The 13,424-nt window shown below is 38.0% G+C and overlaps 1 protein-coding gene across 1 annotated transcript in view; it reads right to left on the bottom strand.

Annotated features, from left to right (window-relative positions):
* Positions 1-13,424, bottom strand: part of SUPT3H (SPT3 homolog, SAGA and STAGA complex component) — a 252,745-nt gene that overhangs the window by 54,330 nt on the left and 184,991 nt on the right. Inside the window, exon 7 of the mRNA XM_057375428.1 lies at positions 1,560-1,635. Within this exon, the coding sequence (XP_057231411.1) occupies positions 1,560-1,635 (76 nt within the window). The remainder of the gene's footprint in view (positions 1-1,559; positions 1,636-13,424) is intronic.

The following is a 13,424-nucleotide window of genomic DNA, read 5'->3' on the forward strand; positions in this document are numbered from 1 at the left end:
TTTCCCGTATTTAAAAGTGCAGAAATATCTGGAGCTGTGATTATCAATRTATATTTTTAGAACAGGTTTCTTGAAGTCCCTTCCAGGTTTATTCTCTTGTGACACAGTTTTTATGGTTTCTATTACAGTAATATACTTCTTTGAACATAGTAACACAATCAACTTTTACTGAAATAAATAAGTAAAAAAATAGCTTTGTGTTAGTTTTTAACAAATGCTCTGCACAACCTTTAGCAGAACATTTGTCTAGTTGAGCTCATACTATGCAACTAAATTTTGGCCCAAGACTCTTGGTACTATTTTCTAACCACTGTAATTCTCTTAGTCTTTAATGACATTAAATGTCAGTGAAAAAGAGWCATATAGACATGGTCATTTAAAAACTGTGAAAATAGCCCTGAGGTATTTTTATAGATCACAATCTCCTGGTCAGCAACATTCAATTTTATTTTGCAAATTTAAGATTTTTATTTGTTCTGTCTCCAGATGGCAATTTTTGGGTTTTAAAAATGACTTTATCACAAACCTCTCATTTCCTGAAGTCACCCTAATCTGAAGTATCATTTATCTAATGGGTCACAGATGTGTGATGCCAAATTATAACTAAACATAAAAAAAACCATATTGAATTAGGAAAAGAAATGCTTACAAAACATGTTTCCCTACATTTGCTGACATTTGCTGAGAGAGAACAGTATCTCAAATGTGTCATTTATTTGCCATAAATGAGTCACTCTTTCTTTGAATTTAAAAGGAAGAACCAGATAAGGTCTCTCCTTTAAAGACACCACTGTGTTCAAGTCTGTGTTGTAGGATCATGTGCTGTTTTGTCATGATTTTTACTGGCTCCTTCACCTCCCTTTCTCTGACATTTGACCTAAAGCCTTAGTCATCACTGAACWGCTTCTGTAATGATGTTTTGCTACATGATCAAGCCCATTAATTTACAGCTCATTATAGTCATGGCCCACAAGTACTTCGAGTAAGTTGGTTTTCAGTGCTAGTAAARCCCTAATTCTGTCATCATGTTATTACTGTTGGAATGGCGTACACTGATGAACTTGGCTAATGGTGAATAAATTCCACAGCAGGAGCTTACAGCTTAAAATAGAAAAGAYTCTTTAGTAAGTTCTTTGTGTCTCTGTGGATCGGGAAATAAAAGCAAAACTTGCTGCTCTTCTCTAATTTTAGAGGCATTCTGAAAAACCTGCAGCCATGAARCTTTGCTAATGTGCCGACTTTAGCACCACCACCAGACTTTGGGCAAGTGTGGCTTTAATCCATTAACTCTTTACCAATTCTGTCTTTGTAGTCATCCTTACCAGCTCAGTATTTGAGCACAGAAAGCTTGGTAAATATTCAAATAAAATACTCTGCCTGACAGCCTGAAACCTTGCTCAATTAACTGTTCCCAGGAGTTACACAGACAAAAAATTTAAAGTTTTATTATTGTGGAYGAAACAAAAGTGCTTTCAAAAAACATGAGGTTCTGGTGGGCTCTCTCTTACATGAAATAATAATCAAGAATTTYAGTACAGTGAAGCCATTATAATACTTACAAAAACTCAATTGCCGACTTTCACAGAATTCTGCATACTGGACCGAGTCCATGGTTCGTGTTTGTCTTTCTGCTCTCTGACAAAAGAGTAAAAGTACATGATGTACCTTATCCCAACAAGACTGCATTCCACAACAGAAATTATAGCACCAAAGCGCCCTCGCCATAACCTTGAATCAACCCTCCCAAATTAAACATGCATTGAACAAGTCAAGATGCAGAAATATAAACCACAGATGGGTTATTAGTCTTGTGAGTTAAACTTCCCACAGGATTGTGTCAATTCCTATTTTAAAAACCTGCCTGCACAGTGCCCACCCAGGTCAGTGGAGAGGGCTGAGAGGRGAGAGGTGCTGAGCACTGCTGCCCTAACTGAAGCAAATGAGGATTCTGCCTGTGTTTAMAGATGACCAGACTGGTAAAATGTTCTCCTGGACCAAGGCCAACCCATTCTGCACCAAGCAGAACTGAACCTGTGTGTTTCTAAATTATGAAATTAATAAATTCCATCTCACTGATGTGCCAGAAGGGAGGGGCATTGAAGTGCCCCTTCCCACACTCAATACACAGTAATAAACAAGTGGTTCACATGTCTCTCTCTTTTTTTTTTTTCACTATTAATTTATTCTTGAATTTTTATACTTCTGAACACCTCAGGAAAAGAAAGGAAATGGACTGAATTAGAGCTTGCTGGTGAAAAAAAAAAATCTTCAAATATTCATTACTGCTGTTAAGAATATATTTCACATGGACACCAGTGCCAACCAAAAGAATGAATCTCAAAAGAAGACAAGTTTTAAAACCACAAACACTACACACACCCTCCCCTCCACATACCCACGATGCTGTAATTGAATCACGGTTGAAGCAGCACTGAAGGGCACAGTTAGGTTTGAGCAGGTGCTTGAGTTCTSTTTACTTCAACAGAGCAGGGTTGATTTTCACAAGGTAAAGATCTGATCTCCACAAGAGATTAAACCCTCCACGTATCAGAGGCAAGAAGCTTCAGTTAGATTATGAAAGAATGATTTTCCCTGTCAGCAGAAGACAGCTTAGTCCAATCTCTCAATCAAGTAGATCATTTTAAACAAGGAAAGGAGTGTAATTGTCTTCCAAACAGTAATCCAATAAATAAATCATCACACCTGAACTATCACTGTGGCTACAAGGTGATGTCAGGAGTGGCTGATGGCACTGAGACTGTCCTTCTGCAGTGAGTCCATGAAGCTCAAGAAACCATCCACAAGGAATGAAAAGTACAGGTGTGCTCCCACCAGGGACCAAAAACAAGGGAAAAACCACACACATAGACACAAATTCTGCTCTGACTCCATGAACCATTTTACATCTGATGAAATCGTAATCATGGAGTTCTTAATCTGATTTAATAGAAGACATTTGGGCTATCAGTAAGTGTATTTGGAGACAGATATGTAAATACAGATGTCTCCATGCTATACAACCTGCATTTGGCCCTAGCAGCTCTCAAATCAGRAGGAAAAAGAAATTAAATAAAATTAGTACTTCAAATTCACAGTTTCTTCCCCTATTCTCTGCCTTTTAGCTCACTCTCCTACAACCATCCAATCCATCACTYACAAGATCTAGCTCACAATCAACATGTTCAATTTAGCTGCAAACTAAACCATAAACTGCTCAAGAACCTGAACAGTCCTTCTTTTTCGCCCAGTCAATCACTTCCACTGTATTTAGACCTTTAGTCACCACCACAGAAACTGTTCTACTTAGGAATTTGCAGTTCTCCTGTGCATGGTTCAGGCAACCTGACTACATTTTTCAGAGCTGCCACTTCACATTAGTAAAAATTTTCAGTTAATCCATTACAGCAAGATGTTAAGTCCACACTGAGTTTSTATTCCTTTAAAAATAATTTTCACAATCTATGCTGTAACTTCAAGCCATTAAAGAATTCAACTTCAGCCCTGAATTAATTCAGCCATACTTTTGGAAAACAGAAGGCATCACAGAGATCATCGAACTTCTGCATAGCCCAGGACACTTCTCACATAAGACATCCTAAAAACAACATTCCTAATTCCTTGTGTAATTTTACTTTATGCTTTATAAAAGCATCTAACTTGTGGTTTAATCTTTCATATATTTAAGAGATAACTTCTTCAAATAATTAAAAAGCTGGGGTTTTATGGCAATATGGCTTAAATTCTGTAATCCTTCTTTTTTCCTGTTGTCACCTTTATGTTAAGCCATTGGCTACTACCCTTCACATACTGCAGTCCCAGGGATTTAAAACCCCTTGAAACGACAAGGAAGGCATGAAAAACCCAAAATTACATGACATGGTAATGTGAGGAGTTATGCTCCAAAGTCCTACCTGAGAAAATAACCCCAAAATGTAGAAATTTGACAAATTTTACAGGTATCCCATAATAAAATATGGAAACTGCAAAACTGAATTAATCCCAAAAGCAGTTATGTTAAAGTAAATGATTTAGCAATGGCTACTCTAGCAAATAGACTACGAAGCTTTAAAAATGCAGTCTGTGAAAGGCTACAGGTTTCATTATAAGTATTACAAGTCTCTTCATAAGTGAAAAAACTCAAAGGTTCATTAAAAGAAACGTGCTGCTGAGGGATTTTTCTAATAAAGACTTCACTTCTCTATATATATTGTCTACAGTAACTGTCTAAACACTRGATTTAATGTCGTTCTTATATTCTAAATAAATACTTTCAATYGCTTCTCTCTGTATGAGTATTTTTATTCAGCAAAATTACCTACATATATGTGAAATAAAATTGTTTYCTTCCTTCAATTCTACCTTTAAAATAATGCTTTCTTAAAGGTGGATTCCATTGTGATGCTCTAAACCACCACCAAATAAAATAATGTTTGTCACAACTCGATTATATTCTTTTCCTAACTGACTTTGACAAAAGAACCCACACATCACTGCATGGAACCTCACAGTCTGAAGGATAAGGATGGCCATTCCATCAGTCCTGCCAGTTTTAGAATAGTCTGTAAATAACCAGCAAACCCAGGAGAAATGAACAGGTGGGTGACAGAGCTGGGTCATCTTTAAGGGAACACCGAAGTCAAAGACATCAGATCATCGWTTTCCTCCTCACTTGTCAAGACCACAAGCAGTATTTTGTTTTTCTCTTACACCATTCCTGCTTCAAAAAAATGCAACATTCCCTTACCTTTGCTTCCCTAAGGTATATTTTATAAATGAATCAATAACATGGGATAAAAATGGAGAAGAAAGAGTGAGCACATGGTGAACACAGCATCACTCTAGACCAAAACAATTTAAAGAAAATGGCATTCAGTGTTGGGGAAGTCACACAAAATTTGTTAAAATAATTTAATCTGTAGTCTAAAGGATACCTACTCATCCTTTTTGAATCTTTTTTTTTTCCTCTGAACTGTTTTTTGTTTTTTTGAAAACAAGAAATTATATAGGATGTTTAAGCTAAGAAACTTCAACTTTATGCAAGTGAAATTTTCCAAATTCTGGTGTTGGAAGGAGCAGCAAGTCACTGCAACAGAGCTGAAGTCCTCTTTCATCAGAATAAATGCCAGTTTGCTGGGAATCTTTCTGACATGAAGAAATAGTGAAACCTCTAATGAAACTCAGCTTGAAGGCAGATACAAAAAATGGCARCAATGACACTACTCAACTGGTTTATCAAAAGAATTAGAAGTAGACAGTTTTTACTCCCTCTGTAGTAGRCCAAGTCACTCTAAGCAGTTAAGAAGCTGAGTTATGTGCTGTACAGCAGAGTTAAAATACTTTGCATGCTTTCCTTGGAACATACTGAAGGATGCAGTAGATAGGACCTGGCACAGTAAACGTCTGCTTAGTCTTCCAAAAATGTGTTGCATTATATCTTTCTTTCAGCATGAAGAACTAAAAAGGGAAAGGAAAGAAAAAGGTAAAGAGTTGCAMGTTGTCACCTCCCATCCAGGATGAAAAATAACCTTATTTTTATTCCGTTTTGAAGCTTTCACACTTGCCATACAAAGCTCTTTGTGTGGGGGGAAGAAGGCAGGAGGCCAAACATTAACTTGCTCACCGACTGCTTGGTGTTTGGAGGAAATGTGCCGAGGAGCTGCTAAGCTGGAACATTTGAAAAACGTACRCGGCACGGCTGGACACCCCTGTGCTTGGCAACAATGTGGGGATGAAGGCACTGCCTTCCCAAACYGCTCACATATTCATCTTGTGGCGTGATTTCCTGATTCCCTCTGCTCAAGACCTCTCATTATGGGCCTGTCATGGCTTTAAAGGAGCCAGGTGGCTGCTCCAGGGAAACAAAGCTGCCCTGCAAGGGCTGGTATTGCCAGAATAGAATGCTAAATAATTTAATTTTTTATTTAGGTTAGAGAATAATAGAGAAYTGTGTGCTGTGCCTGACAGCCCTGGGTGGGAGGACAAAAACTGCAGGGTGGTCAAGGCCCAAACTGTAGGGCAGTTGTAGGGCAATGAAAATGCTCAAAGGGCTGGAGCACATTTCATACAGAATAAGGCTGGGAAAGGTGGAGGTGTCCAGCCTGGAGAAGAGAAGGCTCCAGGGAGACCTCAGAGCCCTTCCAGTGCCYAAAGGGGCTCCAGGAGAGCTGGAGAGGGACTTTTCACAAGGGATGGRGGGACAGGACAAGGAGGGATGGCTTCCCACTGCCAGAGGGCAGGGATAGATGGGATATTGATAAGGAAATCTTCCCTGTGAGGGTGGGGAGGAACTATCACAGGCTGCCCAGAGAGGCTGTGGCTGYCCCATCCCTGGAAGGGTTCATGGCCAGGCTGGACAGGGCTTACTGGGACAGTGAAAGGTGACCCTGTCCATTGCAGAGGTTAGAACAAGTTGGTATTTTAAGGTCCCTTGCAATTCAAACCATTCTGTGATTTTGTAAAAAATTACCTAAATGAAAAAAAAAATCAAAAAAAAAAATCTGAGCAATCAAGTACAAGGCAAATCAATACTGAAATGTCTACAAAATATGCTGAAAATACATTTTTAATCTTTTGAATCTTGACATTATCTGAAGATTATCACAATCTGAAGACTTCTGTTACATAAAGGAAAAAGATATTCACTGTTCTGTGAATTCCCTGAAGTGGCAAGCAAAGAAAACAAAAAAGGGGGCTACAGGTAAGCATTCCCAAAGTTTAAGCTTACTCAGAGTTTTATACAGAAAATAAAAATGCCACTTGGGGAAAGATCAATAGGTTTTGTAATGTAATACTTGATTTGGCTATAAAGTACACACATACAGGGGATTTTTTTATCCACCCCTTATAGAATGTGTCATACATTCTGCAGCAGCCTCTAAGATGAACACAACTGCACAGCAAACTTGAGGCCTTTGATGCAATAAAGGCTTTGAGTGCTCATGTGCTTAGAAAAAGGTTCCCAATATTAGAAGAAAGGATGAGGTCTTCTCCTGGCAGACCAAACTGATCTCAATTTAAATGTTTTTACACAGAAAAAATAGTTTTGCTTTTTTYCTCCACAGTATTATCAACATCATTCCCTGCAATAAACAGAGTTTAAACCTTAAGAAGCTTAAAAATCTGAACTGTTACAGAGATTTTAGGGATTTAACTGTAAATCACAAATATAAAAAGTGAATTATTGAAAGTATTAAATATTAATTGCAATATACTTTAAAAATAAAACTAAAAATCTTCATTATAGAATTTCTGCCCAGAGAAAAAAGATGGAATTCACTTGAAGAATTGAAGACCTAATTAGTCATCTAAAGTCCTTTTGCAATAAAAAAGACATTAAACACTTTCAGTGAGCAACTTCATCCTGAACCCAGTGTTTAAAATGTCAGATAAATGGCAACTATGAATCTTTCTGAAATCCATCAGCTGTGGCCATCAAAATGGAGCCCGAGGGACGCTGAATTTGGGCTACACAGGCACAGCAGAGGCATTCTCAGAAAAATGAGATGAATCCTCTCTGATGAGTGAGGGGTGAGCACCACCAGGGCACTTCCATTTCAGSGCCAAGCAAGGGCCAAAACTAAAGAATGACTCAGTAAATTCAGTTCCTGCTCTGATCTCCAACAAATGCAAGAATAAACAAAGGCAGCTTCATGCCCAGCTGTASGTTAACTCCATTCATCTCCCTGGAACTCTGAAACATGTAATCTAGCAAAGTATGYGCAGATAAGAAGGGGGAAGGGAGCTGGCTGACTATTTAAGATTATGTAAAAATTTCAAAGGAATTATGAAGAAAGAAAGCAAGTGAAATTGCACAGACAATAACAAAATGAATGGATTAATTCCCAGCAGYCATGATCTCATTGCTTGAGGAATAAATAAAACTGACCTCCTGATAGGGACTCACTGCCCCTGTAATACTTTGCCCTTGAACATATGCAAAATCTACACATACTGCATTTATTTGAACCAGTTCCATATCATATCCRAATTCCTTGTCTAAATTTATTACTGCTAGTCTGAAATGTGGAGCAGGAAGCTGGAAATGAAACATTTCCATTTTGTGGAATACCTTTGATTTTTACAGAGAAAGTATTTTTTTCTTCTATAATAAGTATCATCATGAATTTAGTAAAACTCTGTGTTAAATTTATGGCTATCTTCTATCAGTGCTTTCCAAAAAATATAAAGTAATTTTGGATAAACTATGCTACCAAATGAAAAGTTATGTGGGATATATTGATATATTAATATATCAAGACTACTGACTTCCCCCACTCCTCTCTGGTTGAGGACATTGTAGCCCTTTCCTGTGGTTTCCATCTGGCTGTACATGAAAAACTTTACATACCATGTTAATGTTAGGACACCTTTATGTCTTCTGGATAGCATTCCTCTGAAAACTTATCCTGACTCTGTATCCATTCATGAATGAGGTTCATATAAACAGCTTTAGCATCACACCAGTAAATCTTGTAGTCATCAAAAAAGGGATCACTGCAAGGCTTGGGAGACACAAACAGCAAAGCAGCCCCTTTTGCATAGTGAGTTTTAATTTTTTTTTTTGAATCTTACTGGCAGTCAGAATCAGCCATCAGACTCTATTTTTTAAATATTTCTTTTAGCTCACATGATGTTTAGATGTGTAGCCAGAAACTCACTATGTGGCTTTTGCTCCAAGGCAGTTTCTGGCCCTGGATGGAGACTGGCCCAGGTGGTACAGGKACAACACATCTCACACACTTCCTCACCATCCTGGGTTGGGAGAGCCAGTCCTGCTCCTACTGACCCAAATGGAATGGCAAGAGGTGAAGGGGGTTGTTTCAACCCAAAGCCAACCTGGCAATCAATCCTARTGAAGCTCATTTGAAGTGAAAGTCAATTCCCTGATATATTCTATCCATTCACCCAGCTACAAGATGGCCAGAATTATTCACTTTAGATTCACTTTTGTTTAAAAATCCATTCAGTAAAGTTAGTTAAACTGAGCAGTAGGGAAGGTTGGGAACAGCTGTCTCACGCACTGGCTTTAACTGGTAAATGCAAATAAAAGAAATAATTWWAAAAAWTATGGCAAAACTGYCCTGTWAATAGCCACCATCAATACATGGTTCTAAAAAGATTTGTGAGCATTTTGCTAATGTTAAATGAGAAATGAAAGGAAGTCYTCAAGAGCATTGTTCTTACACTCTTTATACTGAAAGGGAAGTGATCCCAAGGTACATATCAGTAAGCAATAATTGGGAYGAAATTCATTATCCTGTAAGGTTGACTCTAAGAATCAGGCCTGCTGACAGACACTACAAAATGCCCTCCTGAAGCTTCACTTTAAAAAGAKGATCATAAAAAGATTAAGGAAAATTTTGACTGACAGAAAGCAGAGTAAGTTTCACACCATATGAACAATACATATTCATTTSAATCCTCCTATTTTTAATCATTATAATTCTGTCTCTTCCCTTGCCCTTAATMAAACAGGCTTGTCTGGTATTCCTTCCCAGAATACAGGAACAGCCAATTCTCTCAGTATCTGCCTTCCTTTGGGACAGCAYCATCCTGAATAATTACCATTCTGCACAGGAGATTCACAAGCAATATAGTGCTACAGCCCATCCATGCAGGCATCCTTGGCAGGTAATGTTTTTTCAGTCAGAGGAGAATGAAAAAGGTTTATAATTAATGGGGTCTTTTTTTAAGTTAAGGCTGCTTCTTTAAAATAATAAAAAAAAAGCCTAACTTTCAAAATAATGGCAAACTGTACATGCATAAATTAAAAAGTCAAGAAACAGAWTTTTTTGCTGTATGTGCAAGTCATTTGGAGTGCAGTGCAGCAATCCACTTGTTAAGTCCAGATTTGGTCTTACAGCTTAGAGGAGAAATCCTGATTCTGCAGTGTGCCCAGCAAATCTTCCATTAATATCAATGGCTGTAGGATGCCACCCTACAAACACCTCTCCCAATTTAAGGTTAYCCCTAGATTACATGAGTAAAACACTTTAGTTCAGCCATTTTCCATGACAAATCCAAATCTATCAACTTYTATGATGAATTTGTGTCAGTGTATTCATGAATGTCTTAAGGAAAAACATTAAAATTAATTAATCAAAATTAAAATACACGGTACTGGATGCTCATAGATGTTCCCTCCTTGGCATAAGACTGGAGAATGCAAAATTATTTATTTTGCCTGGTAGAGTCTGCTGTAACCAGAGAACAATACAGAGTGGTATTCAAAAATGTATTGCTTCCTTAACACCAGAGGCATAGAGACATTTCTCAACTTGTGGTATTTACACCACTGAGTCTAATTCTGTGGTTAGAGCTTTAGTCTTTTGGAAAAGCCTTTCTAATTTGATAATTGCAAGACATGGAACTCCAGATAAAATCACAAAATTCAGGGAATAAGTGAGTCATACATGGAGCTAAARAGGAAATGCTTCCCTTGGAAAAACATTGACCAGGGTGCACTGCCTGAGGCGTGCATGTCCCAAATAAAGGGAGGATGTGGAGCGGTTGAAACAGTTCCAGAGGAGGACATGAAGATGCTCAGAGCAGGCTGGAGCCCCTCTGCTCTGGAGAAAGGCTGGGAGAGCTGGAGACAAGCTGGGGGTGTCCAGCCTGGAGAAGAGAAGGCTCCAGGGAGAGCTCAGAGCCCCTTCCAGGACTTAAAGGGCTCCAAGAGAGCTGGAGAGGGACTTTTCACAAGGGCCTGAAGTGACAGAACAAGGGGCAATAGCTTCCCACTGACAGAAGGCGGGGATAGATGGGATATTAGGAACAGAATCTTCCCCGTGAGGGTGGTGAGGCCATGGCACAGGGTGCCCAGAGAAGCTGTGACTGCTCCATCCCTGGAAGTGTCCAAGGCCAGGTTGCACAGGGCTTGGGGCAACCTGGGATGGAGGAAGATGTCCCTGCCATGGCTGGGGGTTGGAAATAGAATATCTTTAAGATCCCTTYCAATGCAAACCAATCTGTGATTCCCAAAGCAATTTAACAGAGATGTRTCTCMTCTCCATGRGCTGAAATTGGCTGCTCGCTGCCTTTAGAACCATCCAGACTTCCTGGCCTGAAAGAGAAACAGACTCAAAATTCAGAACTCCTACCTGGGTCTGGCTACTAATTTGCCATCTGAGCATGGCTGAGTGCAAATAAAGGCTGAATTATTAATATTTTTTTTAAATTTCAAGATTTATAGTTTATTTGCACTGATCTTAAAGTACTGCAAAGCTCGTGTGTGGTGTTGCTATGATGTACCATAGCTCTGTATTCCCAGCTTGCACAGGCTGGGGRAAAAAAAAAAAAAAAARCACAATCAAACCTCACAATGTGCCAGATATGCARAGTAAGGAAAGGAGACCCTAAAAACTGCTGCCTGAAGTGAAAAGCTCTGAACAAAAGCATGATGTTCTTTTTTACTTTAACTGTGACTTCATTCACTGTGAACAGACCCTGGCCAATGTAAATATTTCCATTGTCAAAAGTTAATGGTCATATATAATATTGTTATTTATTTAACTATGTGAAAAATTCTATGCTGCTATTCATTATTGTTTCTTAATTTCTTTAAATATGATGAAATTTGTCTTCATAGCAGCCTTGTGAGAATTATCTCCACTATATACGTGACAAATTGAATCAYAGAAACATCATTTTCCCAAAGGCAGTTTGTTTAATTGGCAAATGCTTCTTTTTTAATCCTRCTTTCTCTTTTCCCTTTCTAATGTYAGAGAGGAAAAGSAAAACATGAAGATTCTGGGCTTTAACAACATGATATAGCATTTGGAATTAAGCTAATTTAAACCATCAGCTAATTTGACTAATTGGAACAATCTATTTAGTTAGTCCCTTATACCATGCCCATTGATAAATATACCACAAAATTATTAAGCGTTTACATAAAACCAAAGAAACCATATGCTGTCATTAATTCAAAACAATCCCCATCATCCAAAGCCACTACAGGAGTTCTCTTCTTAAACATCCCCATTCCCTTTTTTGAAAAAAATATAGAGAAAACTGAAAAAAACCGAATTTTTTTTTTTTTAAATGCATAAAACTTTCACAGCCATATTTAAACCAGTTACATTTCGTTTTGCATCAGAAGCAGAACTGAAACTTCTAGATGAAACGTTACTGATTTATCATTTAAAAGCAGAAAATTCAAGTTTTTAATTTGCAAGCACAGATTTTGTTAGTCTGGTGAAGACTGGAGGACGAAAGCCAAAGTGAAACTCTTTGACTGGTGAAAAGCTGCACAAGCGTAGGCTGACGTTCTATAATCTAAGTAGTAAAGTAGTGAAACCACAGTTTTTTAACAGTGACCTCTCAATGAATTATCTCTTAAATAACCTCACCCATTTCACAGCAAAACAAACCAAAAAGTTGTTTAGGAGAGCCTCGCTGGGGCTTCCAGCTCACCTTTGACAGGAGAAATGATGCTGCATATCCTGGTCTCCTGCTCTGCCCCCCAGCACCCCTTCCTACTCTAGACCCTTCACGAATTTATAAAAAGTGAGGYACCACAACAATAGTATTGATGGAAATTTCTTTTTTTTTAAGTGCTGAGATGAGGGGAAGGAGAGCAAAGAGCATCTACTGTATTTGGGTTCATTACCATAAGCTTTACTGATAGTTTATCCTGTTTCCTAACGAAAGCAAAAAAAAACCCACCGTGTCTCTATTAAAAAGCCATCAGATTTGGTATCCTGGTGACACTTTAAAGAGCACATTATGTGGGAAAACAAAATAAACATTTACCCTGGCAAATGAACGTGAATTTGGGTTTTGACATACTTGGCAGGAAGGTAGAATTATATTCATGTCAAKTATGCAGAAAAACTAATATAATATTTAAATATTTGCTTAAGTAATATAGGATTTAAAACAACACATTAGAAGTAACATTTTTGTGAAATTTTTAGAAGTTTTTTAGTATTGGACATGCCATGAAAGTAATACTTTCAGCTGAAATTTCAGCCTTCTTCAGCCTTTGTTACACACTCCCTTCACTTGTAAGGTGATGAAGAGTCCTCATCTTCCACTGACAAGTCTTTATTTATATTTCCAAGACAAAGGCAGTTCTAAAGGCTGATGGTTTAAACTGATAATGAATATGTGCAACTTTCCTAAGAAACAACCCCGGAGAACCTGAATCTTACAAATATTGATTTAATGAGCTAATGTTAACACTACCTCAGCTAAACCCTACAGCCGACTTCTGCTGTTCCATATTTGTGTTTAATTATTTTAAACATCCTTTACTTAGCAACAAGACTTGATTCATTGAAGACAGACCTTTATATCCCTCAGAAAGCACCTGAATGCCAATGACATCTGAAATTCTCAACCACACACAGTAATGTAGCACTAATTAATAAATTGAGCTGGATATGGCATGCTAGTTTTAGTTCCAAAAGTAAGGATTTTGA

Source organism: Malurus melanocephalus, unplaced genomic scaffold, assembly GCF_030028575.1.
Source record: "Malurus melanocephalus ecotype Western Australia unplaced genomic scaffold, MMel_1.1 scaffold_249, whole genome shotgun sequence".
NCBI classification, from domain to species: Eukaryota; Metazoa; Chordata; class Aves; order Passeriformes; family Maluridae; genus Malurus; species Malurus melanocephalus.